General features: G+C 36.8%; 1 protein-coding gene across 1 annotated transcript in view; it reads right to left on the reverse strand.

Moving 5' to 3' along the window:
- Nucleotides 1–2,621: 2,621 nt before the first annotated feature.
- Nucleotides 2,622–20,757, reverse strand: part of nid1b (nidogen 1b) — a 68,139-nt gene continuing 50,003 nt past the window's right edge. The window contains exon 20 of the mRNA XM_088075141.1: nucleotides 2,622–4,729. Within this exon, the coding sequence (XP_087931267.1) occupies nucleotides 4,611–4,729 (119 nt within the window). The 3' untranslated portion in view covers nucleotides 2,622–4,610. The remainder of the gene's footprint in view (nucleotides 4,730–20,757) is intronic.

Here is a 20,757-nt window from a genome sequence, read left to right on the forward strand (position 1 = left end):
ACCTCTGGAAGAGCTTCTACCAAGTCCCAGGGGAGGTGGGGGACATTGAGTCCGAGTGGGCCATGTTCCGTGTCTCCATTGTTGAGGTGGCAGATCAGTGCTGTGGCCACAAGGTCGTCGGTGCCTGTCATGGCGGCAACACCCAAACCTGTTGGTGAACACCGGTGATGAGGGATGCCATCAAGCTGAAGAAGGAGTTCTATCGGCCCTTCTTGGCCTGTGGGACTCCGGAGGCAGCACACATGTACCGCAAGGCCAAGCGTGGTGCAGCTACTGTGGTTGCTGACGCAAAAACCCGTGCGTAGAAGGAATTTGGTGAGGCCATGGAGAACAACTTCCGGACGGCTTCAAAGAGGTTCTGGACCACCATCCGGTGTCTCGGGAGGGGGAAGCAGTGCTCTGTCAACATTGTGTATGGTGGGGACAGTGCGCCGCTGACTCGGGACATTGTGGATCGGTGGAAGGAATACTTTGAAGACCTCCTCAATCCCACCGACATGCCTTCCAGTGAGGAAGCAGGGCCCGGGGACTCAGGAGTGGGCTCTCCCATCTCTGGGCCTGAGGTTGCCGAGGTGGTCAAAAAGCTCCTCGGTGGCAGGGCCCCAGGGGTGGATGAGAGCCACCCAGAGTTCCTTAAGGCCCTTGATGTTGTGGATCTGTCATGGTTGACTCGACTCTGCAGCATTGCGTGGACATTGGGGGCAGTGCCTCTGGACTGGCAGACCGGGGAGGTGGTCCCTCTTTTTAAGAAGGGGGACCGGAGGCTGTGTTCCAACTACAGGGGGATCACACTCCTCAGCCTCCCTGGTAAGGTCTATTCAGGAGTACTGGAGAGGAGAGTCTGCCAGATAGTCGAACCTCAGATCCAGGAGGAGCAATGCGGTTTTTGTCCTGGTCGTGGAACTGTGGACCAGCTCTGGACCCTTGGCAGGATCCTTGAGGGTGCATGGGAGTTTGCCCAACCAGTCCACATGTGCTTTGTGGACTTGTAGAAGGCATTTGACTGTGTCCCTCGGGGAGTGCTGTGGGGGGTTCTCTTGGAGTATGGGCTATTGGACCCCCTGATACGGGCCATCCATTCCCTGTACAACCAGTGCCAGAGCTTGGTCCGCATTGCCGGCAGTAGGTCGGACTTGTTTCCAGTGAGGGCTGGACTCCGCCAGGGCTGCCCTTTGTCACCGATTCTGTTCATAATTTTTATGGACAGAATTTCTAGGCGCAGCCAGGGTGTTGAGGGGGTCCGGTTTGGTGACCTCCGGATTGGGTCACTGCTTTTTGCAGATGATGTGGTCCTGTTGGCTTCATCAGGCTGTGATCTTCAGCTCTCACTGGATGGGTTCGCAGCCGAGCGTGAAGCGGCCAGGATGAGAATCAGCACCTCCAAATCCGAGGCCATGGTTCTCATCCGGAAAAAGCTGGAGTGCCCTCGCCAGGTCGGGGAAAAGATCATGCCCCAAGTGGAGGCTCTTGACCTAACATGTAGATACATTGACAGTCATAAATATGTATTTTAGGACAAAAACACTGAACTTAAAACAAAATATGACAATTTCAGTACATTGTAAAAAAATATTAATTAAATTGAATGGAAATAAATAAATAAATAATAAATAAAATAATAAATAAATAAAAACAAGAAAAGGTAAAACTACTTCCTCTTAAGAACCGTGAGTTCAGACAGCTCTGACAGCTTTGTCTGTGACGTGTCATTAGTCACTCCTAGTCACTGCAGACATTTGTTTTTATTACCCCACTTAACAAAGTGTTTTACGACTCAACTTACCTCTCGGGAAATCTCTCTCGGTGCCTGCTGTGAATCAAAGTGACTCTGTGCCTGCTGTGAATCAGAGGGACTGTGTCGGTGCCTGCTGTGAATCAGAGGGAGTGTGTCGGTGCCTGCTGTGAATCAGAGGGACTGTGTCGGTGCCTGCTGTGAATCAGAGGGACTCTGTCGGTGCCTGCTGTGAATCAGAGGGACTCTGTCGGTGCCTGCTGTGAATCAGAGGGACTGTGTCGGTGCCTGCTGTGAATCAGAGGGACTGTGTCGGTGCCTGCTGTGAATCAGAGGGACTCTGTCGATGCCTGCTGTGAATCACAGGGACTCTGTCGGTGCCTGCTGTGAATCAGAGGGACTCTGTCGGTGCCTGCTGTGAATCACAGGGACTCTGTCGGTGCCTGCTGTGAATCACAGGGACTCTGTCGGTGCCTGCTGTGAATCAGAGGGACTCTGTCGGTGCCTGCTGTGAATCACAGGGACTCTGTCGGTGCCTGCTGTGAATCACAGGGACTCTGTCTGTGCCTGCTGTGAATCAGAAGGACTGTCGCCTGCTGTGAATCAAAGTGACTCTGTCGGTGCCTGCTGTGAATCAGAGGGACTCTGTCGGTGCCTGCTGTGAATCACAGGGACTCTGTTGGTGCCTGCTGTGAATCACAGGGACTCTGTCGGTGCCTGCTGTAAAACAAAGATGGCTGCAGCGGCTCCTCCATGACGCTGAGGGTGAGTGTTTGATACTGCGCTGAGAGAAATATTCAGATCTTTACTGCAGTAAAATCATAGAAGCAGTTTGATTATTTAGCTTTGAACGATTTAATTTCAATAACTGCAGTCGAGACGTAACAGATTTGGTCATTTCTTTATCTTTATTTTAGATGAAAACAGGCTCTAATCAGTGACGTAAATCATCACTGCTCAAGTCCTCACTGTAAAAAATGATGTTTACATGAGAAGCACAAATGACGTGGTCTGTCGACACGTCCTGCACAAACCTTCACAGTAATCATCATCATCATCATCATCATCATCAGGTAGATCTCAGGTTACATCAGCACCATTTAAACATCAGAGAATATCGTCAAAATGTCAGGTAATTATTTACAAGTTCATATAAAAAATACACTGAGTTTTAGCACAGACAGTACAATAAATCATGTGAGTCAAATCATTTTAGTGGTCCTCTTACAAAACATACAGCTCAGTTTTGGGGGAAAATAAATCAAATCTGATCACATCAGATTTCTAAAGTGTAGAATAATTGTAAAGTTTCATTTCACCACCAACAAACTTCATAATTTAGTCCGATTAATCACTTTTTTCAGTCCTTTTTTTGCTTCATAAATGTCTTTATTACGAATGAAACCTGAAGAAACTGTCTCATGCTTTTATATCTAATTACAGTTGGCTAACTGTTAATCATCTTTGCATCTATAAAACCAAATTTACACTGAGAACCCGTGTAAGTAAACTAATGCTCAATTCTCGTTAACATGCTGAAACGTATAGACATTTTTTTGGCGTTCACTTTCACGTCTAAAGGTTTTCATCGTTGGATCAGATCAGTGAGACAGTGAGTTTTTCGTCTGTAAGGCGGATGTTTGGTAGAAATTAAAGAAAATCTTGTGTGTCACCAAAACGCCCACTTTGTCTTTTGGCTAAAAAATCTAAAAAATGGGCTCCTAAAATTTTAGACACAGCAGATTTTCCATCACTTTTATGGTCATAAATCTCTGATTTCACAGATATCGACCTCAAAATTGCCCGATGGTCTTAAAACTAAAAACAGTTGGCTATTTTTTTTTCAGTCTTTCCGTCTACAAAAACAACTTTTGAGATCCGTAAAAAAAAACAGACATTGAAAATATTTCATTAGGAATCCTTTGAAGTAAATTGGTTTTCATTAACATGTTGGAATTAATAAAAGTTTTAATGGTTTCATCAGATCAGCACGTTATTACTTTATTGTCTGTGGCAGTGAAATATTTCACTAAATCCACTTTGTCTTTTGGCTTAAATTTTTTTGGGTGATTCCTTAAATCGGTTTATTTCGGACAGTGCCCATTTCTGACAGAGCACATTTTTCACAATTTTTGTAGTTTCGTCTCACAGATTTAATCCATCGTCATCGTCACTAAATATTAAAATAAGGCTTTTGTATTAACCCTGAAATGATAAATTTGGTTTACTGTAACTGAACAATTTTTTCAGTTGTAGCCAAACTTCTTTGACTCTTGAACACGTCGAGCAGTCGCGGTTAAATCCGTCTGTCGGCTCCAAACGAGCCTCTGCGTTAGTGTGATTTTAATTTGGCATGTCAGCGGCGTTACGCTGCCGACTGATCGCAAAATATGAGTAACTTGGATGGAATAAACTGATTGTATTTCGCAAATATCTTTCAGACCACAAGCAAAAAAAAGATATTAATGAGGAGTTTTACTTGTAACATACATTAAAAAAAACACACGTTCAGTACCTTTCAAACAGTTATCATCCGGTCAGTTAGTTTCGTTTACCTGCTGTCTTTCAAAAAAGATCCCTGTAGTTTAGATTTAGTGTCACTTTGTTCTGATTTAAAGAGAAACTCTTAAACCAGGAGTCAGGTTACAAACGCCTGCTGCACAAACAGATCATGTAAATCTAAATTTAACAGACTCGCCCGAAGTGTGACATCATAGATACAGTGAGGTCTGAACAACCTTCAACGGCCAAAGACACAAAACTCTGACATGATCGTAGAAATGTTCGATTCAAGTAGGAATTGTAGAAAATTTGAGTTAAGTGTGTTTTGTTTTTGTCTCCCAGCAGCAGCAGATGTGTTTTCGGCGCTCTGCGGACCTCACTGGTTCCTCTCCACGCATCGACCGTCGTCACCGTCCGGGCAGCGACAGGTGAAGCCGCCGAGCCGCGGCAGACACAGGTGGGAGCAGCCGCCGTTGTTGGCGCAGTAGTTATAAACTGAAAGGGAACAGAAGGGAACACTGTTAGAAAGTTATCAATACCAGGCTGCTATTGATCAATTACGATATTTCCTCTCTGAATATAACCCATACTGACCATAACGTAATATACCATCACAAAAACGTTCGAGTTCAACAAGTTCAAGAAATCTTGATTGTCCCCCAAAGGGCAGATTATTGAGCATGAGTGAATACAATACATGCAACAAAACAATACATCTAAAATCACATCCAGTCTTTTAAAAAAACGATGGCGGCAGGAACAGATGAACTCTGCGGTCTGTCAGTTCGACGCAGTGAGAACTCGCTGTGAAGCGGACGAATCGGGTCGGCCAGGATCGACCGGGCCTTCGTGAAAATACGTCATCAAAAACTCGACAAAAAGTCTTAGTAGAGTATGTCATCTAAAATCGCAAAAAAAGTGATAGTATAAGATGTCTAGAACAAAAAGTATTCCAGAAATCACTAAAAAGTGATACTTCAGTATGTCATCAAAAATCGGGAATAAAGTCATAATATCGTCAAACAGCATGAAAAAGTTACACAATACGATGTTGTCAAAGTCATCAGAAAATGTCATAAGAATTTTATGTTGTCAAATATAATGTAAAAAAAAAGTCAGAAAAAATCATTATAGTATATTATGTCGTCAAAAATCACCGAAAAGTCATAGGATAGTATGGCTTTAAAAAATATGAGAAAAAGTAACCCCCGATAAACATAGTATACAGTCCTGACAAAAAGACTGTTATAAAAAGTTATAGTGTGTGGTGAAAAATCACCAGCGTCATAGAGCAGTGTGTCAGTAATCACAGAGTCATAGTTTATCATGTGAAATCATGAAAAAAGTCTTATAGTATGTTTAAAATAAAAAAAAACCTGTCAAAAATCACAAAAAAAGTCATAGTATAATATGTCTTCACATATGGCGAAGAATGTCATGCTATAGTATGTCAAAAAACAATCAGGTGAGCAGGTGCATTCGTAAAGAGCAGATCACCGAAATCCAACAAATGTGCCCAAAATCATGTTTCTTTGACTGAAGCGACAAACGATTCAAAAGCGATTTATTTCTAAAAAAGATACTTATAGCTGTGAACTATTTCAATTTCAGCTCCTTAGTATAGTATACTATATAATGAATAGTATAGTAAAGTAAATTATAGTATACTATGTCATCAAATATATTCCAAAATGGCAACAAAACGTCGTAGTAGGTTTTCTTCCATTTTTTTCGACATGCTAAATGATGATGTTTGTGGCCTTTTTCGACATTGTACGCTATGACGCGACTCTACAAGGTATAATGGGATGTTTTCAGCCATTTTTTGGACATGTCAAAATTTGACATTTTTCGCCATACTATAGCATGCAATTTTTGGCCATTTTTTGGATATACAAAATTATGATGTTTTTGTACTTTTTTGGCCTTTATCCCCACTTTGTATACCATGGCAGATCTCTACAAAGCTATAATATGTTGTTTTCAGCCATTTGTTTGACATGTCAAAATTTGACATTTTTTGATATACTATACAATTGCCTTTTTGGCCATTTTTTCAACATGCTAAATTATGACGTTTTGGGGCTGTTTTTAGCATTGTATGCTATGACGTGACTCTTCAAGCTATAATATGTAGCTGCACAATAGAGAGTACTCTGACTCACTGTTGTACTGTGTGGTACTCCAGCTGCACTGCTGAGGACAAAAAGGACCTGCAGCGAGACAGCTGAGAAGGTTACTGGCTCGACCCTCCCAAACCTGAGCGACATCCTGTGAGCCGCCTCCTCAGAGAGGCCACAAACATCCTGCAGGACTCCTCACACCCTGGAAACCTCCTCTTCACCCCCCTCCCCTCAGGCAGACCGAGGACTCCCAGCACACGCACAGACAGGTTGCGGACTCTCTGGACTCGGGGTATTCATTTACTCGTGCAATTATGGTCGTATGTCCCGTGCCCTCTATGTATTTATACACATAATTAGTGTTTTTACAGGTATGAATGTGTATGTGTTCATGAGTATGGGTGAGAAATGCTTGGGCTTGTGTGTGTCTTTATGTATGTGAATGAACTTACATATATATATTTTAATTTTATTTCTGTAATGTTGCAAACTGCAAACCCAAAAAATTTCTTTGTACAACCTGCAATGACAATTATGGTCCATCTATCTATCTATCTATCTATCTATCTATCTATCTATCTATCTATCTATCTATCTAGCCTTTTTTCCAGCCATACTATACTATGCAGTTTTTGGCCATTTTTTCGACATGTGAAATTTTGATGTGTTTGGCCTGTTTTCGACATTGAATGCTATGACGCGACTCTACAGGCTATAATAAGTCGTTTTCAGCCATTTTTTTGAAATTTAAAAATTTGACATTTTTCAGCATACTCTACAATACGTTTTTTGGCCATTTTTTTTGCCATGCTAAATTATACGATTTTTTTCGACAGTATATGCTATGATGCAACTCTACAGGTTGTTGTGAGTTGTTTTCAGTGATTTTTTTGTGATTTCAAAATTTGACTTTTTTGCCATACTATACTATACGGTTTTTGGCCAGTTTTTGGACATGCTAAATTCTGGCATTTTTGGAAAATGTATTGACATTGAATGCTATGACGCAACTCTGGGTCATTGGGACATCATACATACATCATCAAAATTTTCGCCATACTATACTAGGCATGAATTTGTCATTTTTTTGACAAGCTAAATTATGACGTTGTTGGTGTTTTTATCGACATTGTATGCTATCACATGAATCTACAGACCATAATAAGTAGTTTTCACCCATTTTTTGGACGTTTCAAAATTTTACGTTTTTTTCGCCATACTATACTATGCGGTTTTTGGTAATTTTTTTTGGCTATTTTTTTGACATCCTAACTTATGAAGTTTTTGGCCTCTTTTGGCCTTTATTTCCACTTTGTATCCCATAACGCGTCACTAAAAGCTATTCTAAGTTATTTTCAGCCATTTTTAGGAGCGGTCAAATTGTGACTTTGTCGCCATACTATACTATTGCCTCTTTTCGCTATTTTTTTGAAATCTTAAAAGATGAAATTTTTGGCATTTTTTGGCCTTTATTTCCACTTTGTATCCCATAACGCGTGTATATACGCTATTCTAAGTTGTTTTCAGCCATTTCTAGAAGCGGTCAAATTTTGACTTTTTCGCCATACTATACTATTGCCTCTTTTCGCTATTTTTTTGAAATCTTAAAATATGAAGTTTTTGGAATTTTTTGGCCTTTATTTCCACTTTGTATACCATAACGCGTCACTAAAAGCTATTCTCAGTTGTTTTCAGCCATTTTTAGGAGTGGTCAAATTTTGACTTTTTCGCCATACTATACTATTGCCTCTTTTCCGCCAGTTTTTTTGACATCCTAAATTATGAAGTTTTTGGCATTTTTTGGCCTTTATTTCCACTTTGTATACCATAACGCGTCACTGAAAGCTATTCTAAGTTGTTTTCAGACATTTTTAGGAGCGGTCAAATTTTGACTTTTTTCGCCATACTATACTATTGCCTCTTTTCCGCCAGTTTTTTTGACATCCTAAATTATGAATTTTTTGGCCTCTTTTGGCCTTTATTTCCACTTTGTATACCATAACGCATCTAAATAAGCTATTCTAAGTTATTTTCAGCCATTTTTAGAAGCGGTCAAATTGTGACTATGTCACCATACTATACAATTGCCTCTTTTCGCTATTTTTTTGAAATCTTAAAAGATGAAATTTTTGGCATTTTTTGGCCTTTATTTCCACTTTGTATCCCATAACGCGTGTATATACGCTATTCTAAGTTGTTTTCAGCCATTTCTAGAAGCGGTCAAATTTTGATTTTTTCGCCATACTATACTATTGCCTCTTTTCCGCCAGTTTTTTTGACATCTTGAAAAGATGACGTTTTGGACCTTTTTTGGCCTTTATTTCCACTTTGTATACCATAACGCGTCTATATAAGCTATTCTAAGTTGTTTTTAGCCATTTTTAAGAGCGGTCAAATTTTGACTTTTTCGCCATACTATACTATTGCCTCTTTTCCGCCAGTTTTTTTGACATCCTAAATTATGAAGTTTTTAACCTTTTTTGGCCTTTATTTCCACTTTGAATACGATAACACGTCTATATAAGTTATTCTACATTGTTTTCAGCCATTTTTAGGAGCGGTCAAATTTTGACTTTTTCGCCATACTATACTATTGCCTCTTTTCCGCCAGTTTTTTTGACATCTTGAAAAGATGACGTTTTGGACCTTTTTTGGCCTTTATTTCCACTTTGTATACCATAACACGTCTATATAAGTTATTCTACGTTGTTTTCAGCCATTTTTAGGAGCGGTCAAATTTTGACTTTTTTCGCCATACTATACTATTGCCTGTTTTCGCGATTTTTTTTGACATCTGAAAATATGAAGTTTTTGGCCTTTTTTGGCCTTTATTTCCACTTTGTATACCATAACACGTCTATATAAGCTATTCTAAGTTGTTTTTAGCCATTTTTATGAGCAGTCAAATTTTGACTTTTTCGCCATACTATACTATTGCCTCTTTTCCGCTAGTTTTTTTGACATCCTAAATTATTACGTTTTTGGCCTTTTTTGGCCTTTATTTCCACTTTGTATACCATAACACGTCTATATAAGTTATTCTACGTTGTTTTCAGCCATTTTTAGGAGCGGTCAAATTTTGACTTTTTTCGCCATACTATACTATTGCCTCTTTTCCGCCAGTTTTTTTGACATCCTAAATTATGAAGTTTTTGGCCTTTTTTGGCCTTTATTTCCACTTTTTATACCATAACGCGTCTATATAAGCTATTCTAAGTTGTTTTTAGCCATTTTTAAGAGCGGTCAAATTTTGACTTTTTCGCCATACTATACTATTGCCTCTTTTCCGCCAGTTTTTTTGACATCCTAAATTATGAATTTTTTGGCCTCTTTTGGCCTTTATTTCCACTTTGTATCCCATAACGCGTCACTAAAAGCTATTCTAAGTTATTTTCAGCCATTTTTAGGAGCGGTCAAATTGTGACTATGTCGCCATACTATACAATTGCCTCTTTTCGCTATTTTTTTGAAATCTTAAAAGATGAAATTTTTGGCATTTTTTGGCCTTTATTTCCACTTTGTATCCCATAACGCGTGTATATACGCTATTCTAAGTTGTTTTCAGCCATTTCTAGAAGCGGTCAAATTTTGATTTTTTCGCCATACTATACTATTGCCTCTTTTCCGCCAGTTTTTTTGACATCTTGAAAAGATGACGTTTTGGACCTTTTTTGGCCTTTATTTCCACTTTGTATACCATAACGCGTCTATATAAGCTATTCTAAGTTGTTTTTAGCCATTTTTAAGAGCGGTCAAATTTTGACTTTTTCGCCATACTATACTATTGCCTCTTTTCCGCCAGTTTTTTTGACATCCTAAATTATGAAGTTTTTAACCTTTTTTGGCCTTTATTTCCACTTTGAATACGATAACACGTCTATATAAGTTATTCTACATTGTTTTCAGCCATTTTTAGGAGCGGTCAAATTTTGACTTTTTCGCCATACTATACTATTGCCTCTTTTCCGCCAGTTTTTTTGACATCTTGAAAAGATGACGTTTTGGACCTTTTTTGGCCTTTATTTCCACTTTGTATACCATAACACGTCTATATAAGTTATTCTACGTTGTTTTCAGCCATTTTTAGGAGCGGTCAAATTTTGACTTTTTTCGCCATACTATACTATTGCCTGTTTTCGCGATTTTTTTTGACATCTGAAAATATGAAGTTTTTGGCCTTTTTTGGCCTTTATTTCCACTTTGTATACCATAACACGTCTATATAAGCTATTCTAAGTTGTTTTTAGCCATTTTTATGAGCAGTCAAATTTTGACTTTTTCGCCATACTATACTATTGCCTCTTTTCCGCTAGTTTTTTTGACATCCTAAATTATTACGTTTTTGGCCTTTTTTGGCCTTTATTTCCACTTTGTATACCATAACACGTCTATATAAGTTATTCTACGTTGTTTTCAGCCATTTTTAGGAGCGGTCAAATTTTGGCTTTTTCGCCATACTACTATTGCCTCTTTTCCGCCAGTTTTTTTGACATCCTAAATTATGAAGTTTTTGGCCTTTTTTGGCCTTTATTTCCACTTTGTATACCATAACGCGTCACTGAAAGCTATTCTAAGTTATTTTCAGCCATTTTTAGGAGCGGTCAAATTTTGACTTTCGCCTATTGCCTCTTTTCGCTATTTTTTTGACATCTTAAAAGATGAAGTTTTTGGCATTTTTTGGCCTTTATTTCCACTTTGTGTACCATAACGCGTCTATATAAGCTATTCTAAGTTGTTTTCAGCCATTTTTAGGAACGGTCAAATTTTGACTTTTTTCGCCATACTATACTATTGCCTGTTTTTGCGATTTTTTTTTACATCTGAAAATATGAAGTTTTTGGCCTTTTTTGGCCTTTATTTCCACTTTGTATACCATAACGCGTCTAAATAAGCAATTCTAAGTTGTTTTCAGCCATTTTTAGGAACGGTCAAATTTTGACTTTTTTTGCCATACTATACTATTGCCTCTTTTCCGCCAGTTTTTTTGACATCCTAAATTATGAATTTTTTGGCCTCTTTTGGCCTTTATTTCCACTTTGTATACCATAACGCATCTAAATAAGCTATTCTAAGTTATTTTCAGACATTTTTAGGAGCGGTCAAATTTTGACGTTTTTCGCCATACTATTGCCTCTTTTTGCTATTTTTTTGACATCTTAAAATATGAAGTTTTTGGCCTTTTTTGGCCTTTATTTCCACTTTGTATGACATAACTCGTAAATAAAAGCTATTCTAAGTTGTTTTCAGACATTTTTAGGAGCGGTCAAATTTTGACTTTTTCGCCATACTATACTATTGCCTCTTTTCGCTATTTTTTTGACATCCTAAATTATGAAGTTTTTGGCCTCTTTTGGCCTTTATTTCCACTTTGTATCCCATAACGCGCGTATATACGCTATTCTAAGTTGTTTTCAGCCATTTCTAGAAGCGGTCAAATTTTGACTTTTTTCGCCATACTATACTATTGCCTCTTTTCGCTATTTTTTTGACATCTTAAAAGATGAAGTTTTGGGCATTTTTTGGCCTTTATTTCCACTTTGTATACCATAACGCATCTAAATAAGCTATTCTAAGTTGTTCTCAGCCATTTTTAGGAGCGGTCAAATTTTGACTTTTTCGCCATACTATACTATTGCTTCTTTACGCCATTTTTTTGATATCCTAAATTATGAAGTTTTTGGCCTTTTTTGGCCTTTACTTCCACTTTGTATGACATAACTCGTAAATAAAAGCTATTCTAAGTTGTTTTCAGACATTTTTAGGAGTGGTCAAATTTTGACTTTTTCGCCATACTATACTATTGCCTCTTTACGCCATTTTTTTGACATCTTAAAATATGAAGTTTTTGGCCTCTTTTGGCCTTTATTTCCACTTTGTATACCATAACGCATCTAAATAAGCTATTCTAAGTTATTTTCAGCCATTTTTAGGAGCGGTCAAATTTTGACTTTTTCGCCATACTATACTATTGCCTCTTTTCGCTATTTTTTTGACATCTTCAAATATGAAGTTTTTGGCCTCTTTTGGCCTTTATTTCCACTTTGTATACCATAACGCGTCACTGAAAGCTATTCCAAGTTATTTTCAGCCATGTTTAGGAGCGGTCAAATTTTGACTTTTTCGCCATACTATACTATTGCCTCTTTTCGCCATTTTTTTGACATCCTAAATTATGAAGTTTTTGGCCTTTTTTGGCCTTCATTTCCACTTTGCGTACCATAACACGTCTATATAAGCTATTCTAAGTTGTTTTTAGCCATTTTTAGGAATTGCCTCTTTTTGCCATTTTTTTGACATCCTAAAATATGAAGTTTTTGGCCTTTTTTGGCCTTTCTTTCCACTTTGTATACCATGATGTGGAACATTGACTACCTCACCAGCCGACAGTGTTCATCTCAACAACAAACTGGACTGGTCCACTAAAACCAATGTCCTGTACAATAAGGGCCAAAGTCGTCTTCACCTGCTGAAGAGACCGAGGTCCTTCGGTGTTTGTAAGGACTTTTTGTAACAGTTTGGTTGCGTCTGCCATCCTCTACGCAGCGGTCTGCTGGGGCTGTGGAAGCACTGAGAGGGACAGGAAAAGACTGAACAAGCCGGTTAGGAGGGCCAGCTTTGTCCCTGAGCGTCCCCTGGAGACCGTCAAGGAGGTGGGTGAAAGGAGGACGTTAACCAAGCTGACATCTGTCATGGACAACAGCTCTCACCCCCTTCATGAGACTGAGCAGCTCGCTCAGCAGCGGACTGCTGCACCACAGAAGAAGAGGGAACGCTACCGCAGGTCCTTCATCCATCAGCTGTCAGACTCCAACAGCACGACTGAAAGTAGCACTGTGACGTCTGCTGTTTAACTCTTTACTGCGCTGCCTGCTGCAATACTGTACGTTTATGCTGTTTTATCTCTATGCAACATTTATTCCAGACTGTGTATCGCACTGTAGAAATCTTCACTGAAAGGTGTATAAACTGTCAATAGTCTTGAGAATTTTATATTTTGTATTTTGTTATATTTGTTTATTTTTAAATTTCTCTTTCAGCTGCTGTGACAAGGCAATTTCCCCGATGAGGGATCAATAAAGTTTAAACTTATCTTATGATGCGTCTCGACAAGCTCTTCTATGACGTTTTTGGACTTTTTTGGCCTTTATTTCCACTTTGTATACCATAACGCCTCTATATAAGCTATTCTAAGTTGTTTTTAGCCATTTTTAAGAGCAGTCAAATTTTGACTTTTTTCGCCATACTATACTATTGCCTGTTTTCGCGATTTTTTTTGACATCTGAAAATATGAAGTTTTTGGCCTTTTTTGGCCTTTATTTCCACTTTGTATACCATAACGCGTCTATATAAGCTATTCTAAGTTGTTTTTAGCCATTTTTAGGAGCGGTCAAATTTTGACTTTTTCGCCATACTATACTATTGCCTCTTTTCCGCCAGTTTTTTTGACATCTTAAAAAGATGAAGTTTTGGACCTTTTTTGGCCTTTATTTCCACTTTTTATACCATAACACGTCTATATAAGTTATTCTACGTTGTTTTCAGCCATTTTTAGGAGCGGTCAAATTTTGACTTTTTCGCCATACTATACTATTGCCTCTTTTCCGCCAGTTTTTTTGACATCCTAAATTATGAAGTTTTTGGCCTTTTTTGGCCTTTTTTTCCACTTTTTATACCATAACGCGTCTATATAAGCTATTCCAAGTTGTTTTTAGCCATTTTTAAGAGCGGTCAAATTTTGACTTTTTCGCCATACTATACTATTGCCTCTTTTCCGCCAGTTTTTTTGACATCTTAAAAAGATGAAGTTTTGGACCTTTTTTGGCCTTTATTTCCACTTTGTATACCATAACGCGTCTATATAAGCTATTCTAAGTTGTTTTTAGCCATTTTTAAGAGCGGTCAAATTTTGACTTTTTCGCCATACTATACTATTGCCTCTTTTCCGCCAGTTTTTTTGACATCCTAAATTATGAAGTTTTTGGCCTTTTTTGGCCTTTATTTCCACTTTGTATACCATAACGCGTCTATATAAGCTATTCTAAGTTGTTTTTAGCCATTTTTAGGAGCGGTCAAATTTTGACTTTTTCGCCATACTATACTATTGCCTGTTTTCGCGATTTTTTTTGACATCTTAAAAAGATGAAGTTTTGGACCTTTTTTGGCCTTTATTTCCACTTTGTATACCATAACACGTCTATATAAGTTATTCTACATTGTTTTCAGCCATTTTTAGGAGCGGTCAAATTTTGACTTTTTCGCCATACTATACTATTGCCTCTTTTCCGCTAGTTTTTTTGACATCTTGAAAAGATGACGTTTTGGACCTTTTTTGGCCTTTATTTCAACTTTGTATACCATAACGCGTCTATATAAGCTATTCTAAGTTGTTTTTAGCCATTTTTAAGAGCGGTCAAATTTTGACTTTTTCGCCATACTATACTATTGCCTCTTTTCCGCCAGTTTTTTTGACATCTTAAAAAGATGAAGTTTTGGACCTTTTTTGGCCTTTATTTCCACTTTGTATACCATAACACGTCTATATAAGTTATTCTACGTTGTTTTCAGCCATTTTTAAGAGCGGTCAAATTTTGACTTTTTTCGCCATACTATACTATTGCCTCTTTTCCGCCAGTTTTTTTTGACATCCTAAATTATGAAGTTTTTGGCCTTTTTTGGCCTTTATTTCCACTTTTTATACCATAACGCGTCTATATAAGCTATTCTAAGTTGTTTTTAGCCATTTTTAAGAGCGGTCAAATTTTGACTTTTTTCGCCATACTATACTATTGCCCGTTTTTCGCGATTTTTTTTGACATCTGAAAATATGAAGTTTTTGGCCTTTTTTGGCCTTTATTTCCACTTTGTATACCATAACGCGTCTATATAAGCTATTCTAAGTTGTTTTTAGCCATTTTTAAGAGCGGTCAAATTTTGACTTTTTCGCCATACTATACTATTGCCTCTTTTCCGCCAGTTTTTTTGACATCCTAAATTATGAAGTTTTTAACCTTTTTTGGCCTTTATTTCCACTTTGTATACCATAACACGTCTATATAAGTTATTCTACATTGTTTTCAGCCATTTTTAGGAGCGGTCAAATTTTGACTTTTTCGCCATACTATACTATTGCCTCTTTTCCACCAGTTTTTTTGACATCTTGAAAAGATGAAGTTTTGGACCTTTTTTGGCCTTTATTTCCACTTTGTATACCATAACACGTCTATATAAGCTATTCTAAGTTGTTTTTAGCCATTTTTATGAGCGGTCAAATTTTGACTTTTTCGCCATACTATACTATTGCCTCTTTTCCGCTAGTTTTTTTGACATCCTAAATTATTACGTTTTTGGCCTTTTTTGGCCTTTATTTCCACTTTGTATACCATAACACGTCTATATAAGTTATTCTACGTTGTTTTCAGCCATTTTTAGGAGCGGTCAAATTTTGACTTTTTCGCCATACTATACTATTGCCTCTTTTCCACCAATTTTTTGACATCTTAAAAAGATGAAGTTTTGGACCTTTTTTGGCCTTTATTTCCACTTTGTATACCATAACACGTCTATATAAGTTATTCTACGTTGTTTTCAGCCATTTTTAGGAGCGGTCAAATTTTGACTTTTTTCGCCATACTATACTATTGCCTGTTTTCGCGATTTTTTTTTACATCTGAAAATATGAAGTTTTTGGCCTTTTTTGGCCTTTATTTCCACTTTGTATAGTATAACGCGTCTATATAAGCTATTCTAAGTTGTTTTTAGCCATTTTTAAGAGCGGTCAAATTTTGACTTTTTCGCCATACTATACTATTGCCTCTTTTCCGCCAGTTTTTTTGACATCCTAAATTATGAAGTTTTTAACCTTTTTTGGCCTTTATTTCCACTTTGAATGCGATAACACGTCTATATAAGTTATTCTATATTGTTTTCAGCCATTTTTAGGAGCGGTCAAATTTTGACTTTTTCGCCATACTATACTATTGCCTCTTTTCCGCCAGTTTTTTTGACATCTTGAAAAGATGACGTTTTGGACCTTTTTTGGCCTTTATTTCCACTTTGTATACCATAACACGTCTATATAAGTTATTCTACGTTGTTTTCAGCCATTTTTAGGAGCGGTCAAATTTTGACTTTTTCACCATACTATACTATTGCCTCTTTTCCGCCAGTTTTTTTTGACACCCTAAATTATTAAGTTTTTAGCCTTTTTTGGCCTTTATTTCCACTTTGTATACCATAATGCGTCTATATAAGCTATTCTAAGTTGTTTTTAGCCATTTTTAAGAGCGGTCAAATTTTGACTTTTTCGCCATACTATACTATTGCCTCTTTTCCGCCAGTTTTTTTGACATCCTAAATTATGAAGTTTTTGGCCTCTTTTGGCCTTTATTTCCACTTTTTATACCATAACGCGTCTATATAAGCTATTCTAAGTTGTTTTTAGCCATTTTTAGGAGCAGTCAAATTTTGACTTTTTCGCCATACTATACTATTGCCTCTTTTCCGCCAATTTTTTTGACATCTTAAAAAGATGAAGTTTTGGACCTTTTTTGGCCTTTATTTCCACTTTGTATACCATAACGCGTCTATATAAGCTATTCTAAGTTGTTTTTAGCCATTTTTAAGAGCGGTCAAATTTTGACTTTTTCGCCATACTATACTATTGCCTCTTTTCCGCCAGTTTTTTTGACATCCTAAATTATGAAGTTTTTGGCCTCTTTTGGCCTTTATTTCCACTTTTTATACCATAACGCGTCTATATAAGCTATTCTAAGTTGTTTTTAGCCATTTTTAGGAGCAGTCAAATTTTGACTTTTTTCGCCATACTATACTATTGCCTGTTTTCGCGATTTTTTTTGACATCTTAAAAAGATGAAGTTTTGGACCTTTTTTGGCCTTTATTTCCACTTTGTATACCATAACACGTCTATATAAGTTATTCTACATTGTTTTCAGCCATTTTTAGGAGCGGTCAAATTTTGACTTTTTCGCCATACTATACTATTGCCTCTTTTCCGCTAGTTTTTTTGACATCCTAAATTATGAAGTTTTTGGCCTCTTTTGGCCTTTATTTCCACTTTTTATACCATAACGCGTCTATATAAGCTATTCTAAGTTGTTTTTAGCCATTTTTAGGAGCAGTCAAATTTTGACTTTTTTCGCCATACTATACTATTGCCTCTTTTCCACCAATTTTTTGACATCTTAAAAAGATGAAGTTTTGGACCTTTTTTGGCCTTTATTTCCACTTTGTATACCATAACACGTCTATATAAGTTATTCTACGTTGTTTTCAGCCATTTTTAGGAGCGGTCAAATTTTGACTTTTTTCGCCATACTATACTATTGCCTGTTTTCGCGATTTTTTTTTACATCTGAAAATATGAAGTTTTTGGCCTTTTTTGGCCTTTATTTCCACTTTGTATAGTATAACGCGTCTATATAAGCTATTCTAAGTTGTTTTTAGCCATTTTTAAGAGCGGTCAAATTTTGACTTTTTCGCCATACTATACTATTGCCTCTTTTCCGCCAGTTTTTTTGACATCCTAAATTATGAAGTTTTTAACCTTTTTTGGCCTTTATTTCCACTTTGAATGCGATAACACGTCTATATAAGTTATTCTATATTGTTTTCAGCCATTTTTAGGAGCGGTCAAATTTTGACTTTTTTCGCCATACTATACTATTGCCTCTTTTCCGCCAGTTTTTTTGACATCTTGAAAAGATGACGTTTTGGACCTTTTTTGGCCTTTATTTCCACTTTGTATACCATAACACGTCTATATAAGTTATTCTACATTGTTTTCAGCCATTTTTAAGAGCGGTCAAATTTTGACTTTTTCGCCATATTATACTATTGCCTCTTTTCCGCCAGTTTTTTTGACATCTTAAAAAGATGAAGTTTTTAACCTTTTTTGGCCTTTATTTCCACTTTGAATACGATAACGCGTCTATATAAGTTATTCTACATTGTTTTCAGCCATTTTTAGGAGCGGTCAAATTTTGACTTTTTTCGCCATACTATACTATTGCCTCTTTTCCGCCAGTTTTTTTGACATCTTAAAAAGATGAAGTTTTGGACCTTTTTTGGCCTTTATTTCCACTTTGTATACCATAACACGTCTATATAAGCTATTCTAAGTTGTTTTTAGCCATTTTTATGAGCGGTCAAATTTTGACTTTTTCGCCATACTATACTATTGCCTCTTTTCCGCTAGTTTTTTTGACATCCTAAATTATTACGTTTTTGGCCTTTTTTGGCCTTTATTTCCACTTTGTATACCATAATGCGTCTATATAAGCTATTCTAAGTTGTTTTTAGCCATTTTTAAGAGCGGTCAAATTTTGACTTTTTCGCCATACTATACTATTGCCTCTTTTCCGCCAGTTTTTTTGACATCCTAAATTATGAAGTTTTTGGCCTCTTTTGGCCTTTATTTCCACTTTTTATACCATAACGCGTCTATATAAGCTATTCTAAGTTGTTTTTAGCCATTTTTAGGAGCAGTCAAATTTTGACTTTTTCGCCATACTATACTATTGCCTCTTTTCCGCCAATTTTTTTGACATCTTAAAAAGATGAAGTTTTGGACCTTTTTTGGCCTTTATTTCCACTTTGTATACCATAACGCGTCTATATAAGCTATTCTAAGTTGTTTTTAGCCATTTTTAAGAGCGGTCAAATTTTGACTTTTTCGCCATACTATACTATTGCCTCTTTTCCGCCAGTTTTTTTGACATCCTAAATTATGAAGTTTTTGGCCTCTTTTGGCCTTTATTTCCACTTTTTATACCATAACGCGTCTATATAAGCTATTCTAAGTTGTTTTTAGCCATTTTTAGGAGCAGTCAAATTTTGACTTTTTTCGCCATACTATACTATTGCCTGTTTTCGCGATTTTTTTTGACATCTTAAAAAGATGAAGTTTTGGACCTTTTTTGGCCTTTATTTCCACTTTGTATACCATAACACGTCTATATAAGTTATTCTACATTGTTTTCAGCCATTTTTAAGAGCGGTCAAATTTTGACTTTTTCGCCATACTATACTATTGCCTCTTTTCCGCCAGTTTTTTTGACATCTTGAAAAGATGACGTTTTGGACCTTTTTTGGCCTTTATTTCCACTTTGTATACCATAACACGTCTATATAAGTTATTCTACGTTGTTTTCAGCCATTTTTAGGAGCGGTCAAATTTTGACTTTTTTCGCCATACTATACTATTGCCTCTTTTCCGCCAGTTTTTTTGACATCCTAAATTATGAAGTTTTGGACCTTTTTTGGCCTTTATTTCCACTTTGTATACCATAACACGTCTATATAAGTTATTCTACGTTGTTTTCAGCCATTTTTAGGAGCAGTCAAATTTTGACTTTTTTCGCCATACTATACTATTGCCTGTTTTCGCGATTTTTTTTGACATCTGAAAATATGAAGTTTTTGGCCTTTTTTGGCCTTTATTTCAACTTTGTATACCATAACGCGTCTATATAAGCTATTCTAAGTTGTTTTTAGCCATTTTTAAGAGCGGTCAAATTTTGACTTTTTCGCCATACTATACTATTGCCTCTTTTCCGCCAGTTTTTTTGACATCTTAAAAAGATGAAGTTTTGGACCTTTTTTGGCCTTTATTTCCACTTTGTATACCATAACACGTCTATATAAGTTATTCTACGTTGTTTTCAGCCATTTTTAGGAGCGGTCAAATTTTGACTTTTTTCGCCATACTATACTATTGCCTCTTTTCCGCCAGTTTTTTTGACATCCTAAATTATGAAGTTTTTGGCCTTTTTTGGCCTTTATTTCCACTTTTTATACCATAACGCATCTATATAAGTTATTCTACATTGTTTTCAGCCATTTTTAGGAGCGGTCAAATTTTGACTTTTTCGCCATACTATACTATTGCCTCTTTTCCGCCAGTTTTTTTGACACCCTAAATTATTAAGTTTTTAGCCTTTTTTGGCCTTTATTTCCACTTTGTATACCATAACACGTCTATATAAGTTATTCTACATTGTTTTCAGCCATTTTTAGGAGCGGTCAAATTTTGACTTTTTCGCCATACTATACTATTGCCTCTTTTCCGCCAGTTTTTTTGACATCTTAAAAAGATGAAGTTTTGGACCTTTTTTGGCCTTTATTTCCACTTTGTATACCATAATGCGTCTATATAAGCTATTCTAAGTTGTTTTTAGCCATTTTTAGGAGCAGTCAAATTTTGACTTTTTTCGCCATACTATACTATTGCCTGTTTTCGCGATTTTTTTTGACATCTTAAAAAGATGAAGTTTTGGACCTTTTTTGGCCTTTATTTCCACTTTGTATACCATAACACGTCTATATAAGTTATTCTACATTGTTTTCAGCCATTTTTAGGAGCGGTCAAATTTTGACTTTT

Source organism: Plectropomus leopardus, chromosome 3 (genome assembly GCF_026936395.1).
Source record: "Plectropomus leopardus strain MGB_pleo_1.0 chromosome 3, ASM2693639v1, whole genome shotgun sequence".
NCBI classification, from domain to species: domain Eukaryota; kingdom Metazoa; phylum Chordata; class Actinopteri; order Perciformes; family Serranidae; genus Plectropomus; species Plectropomus leopardus.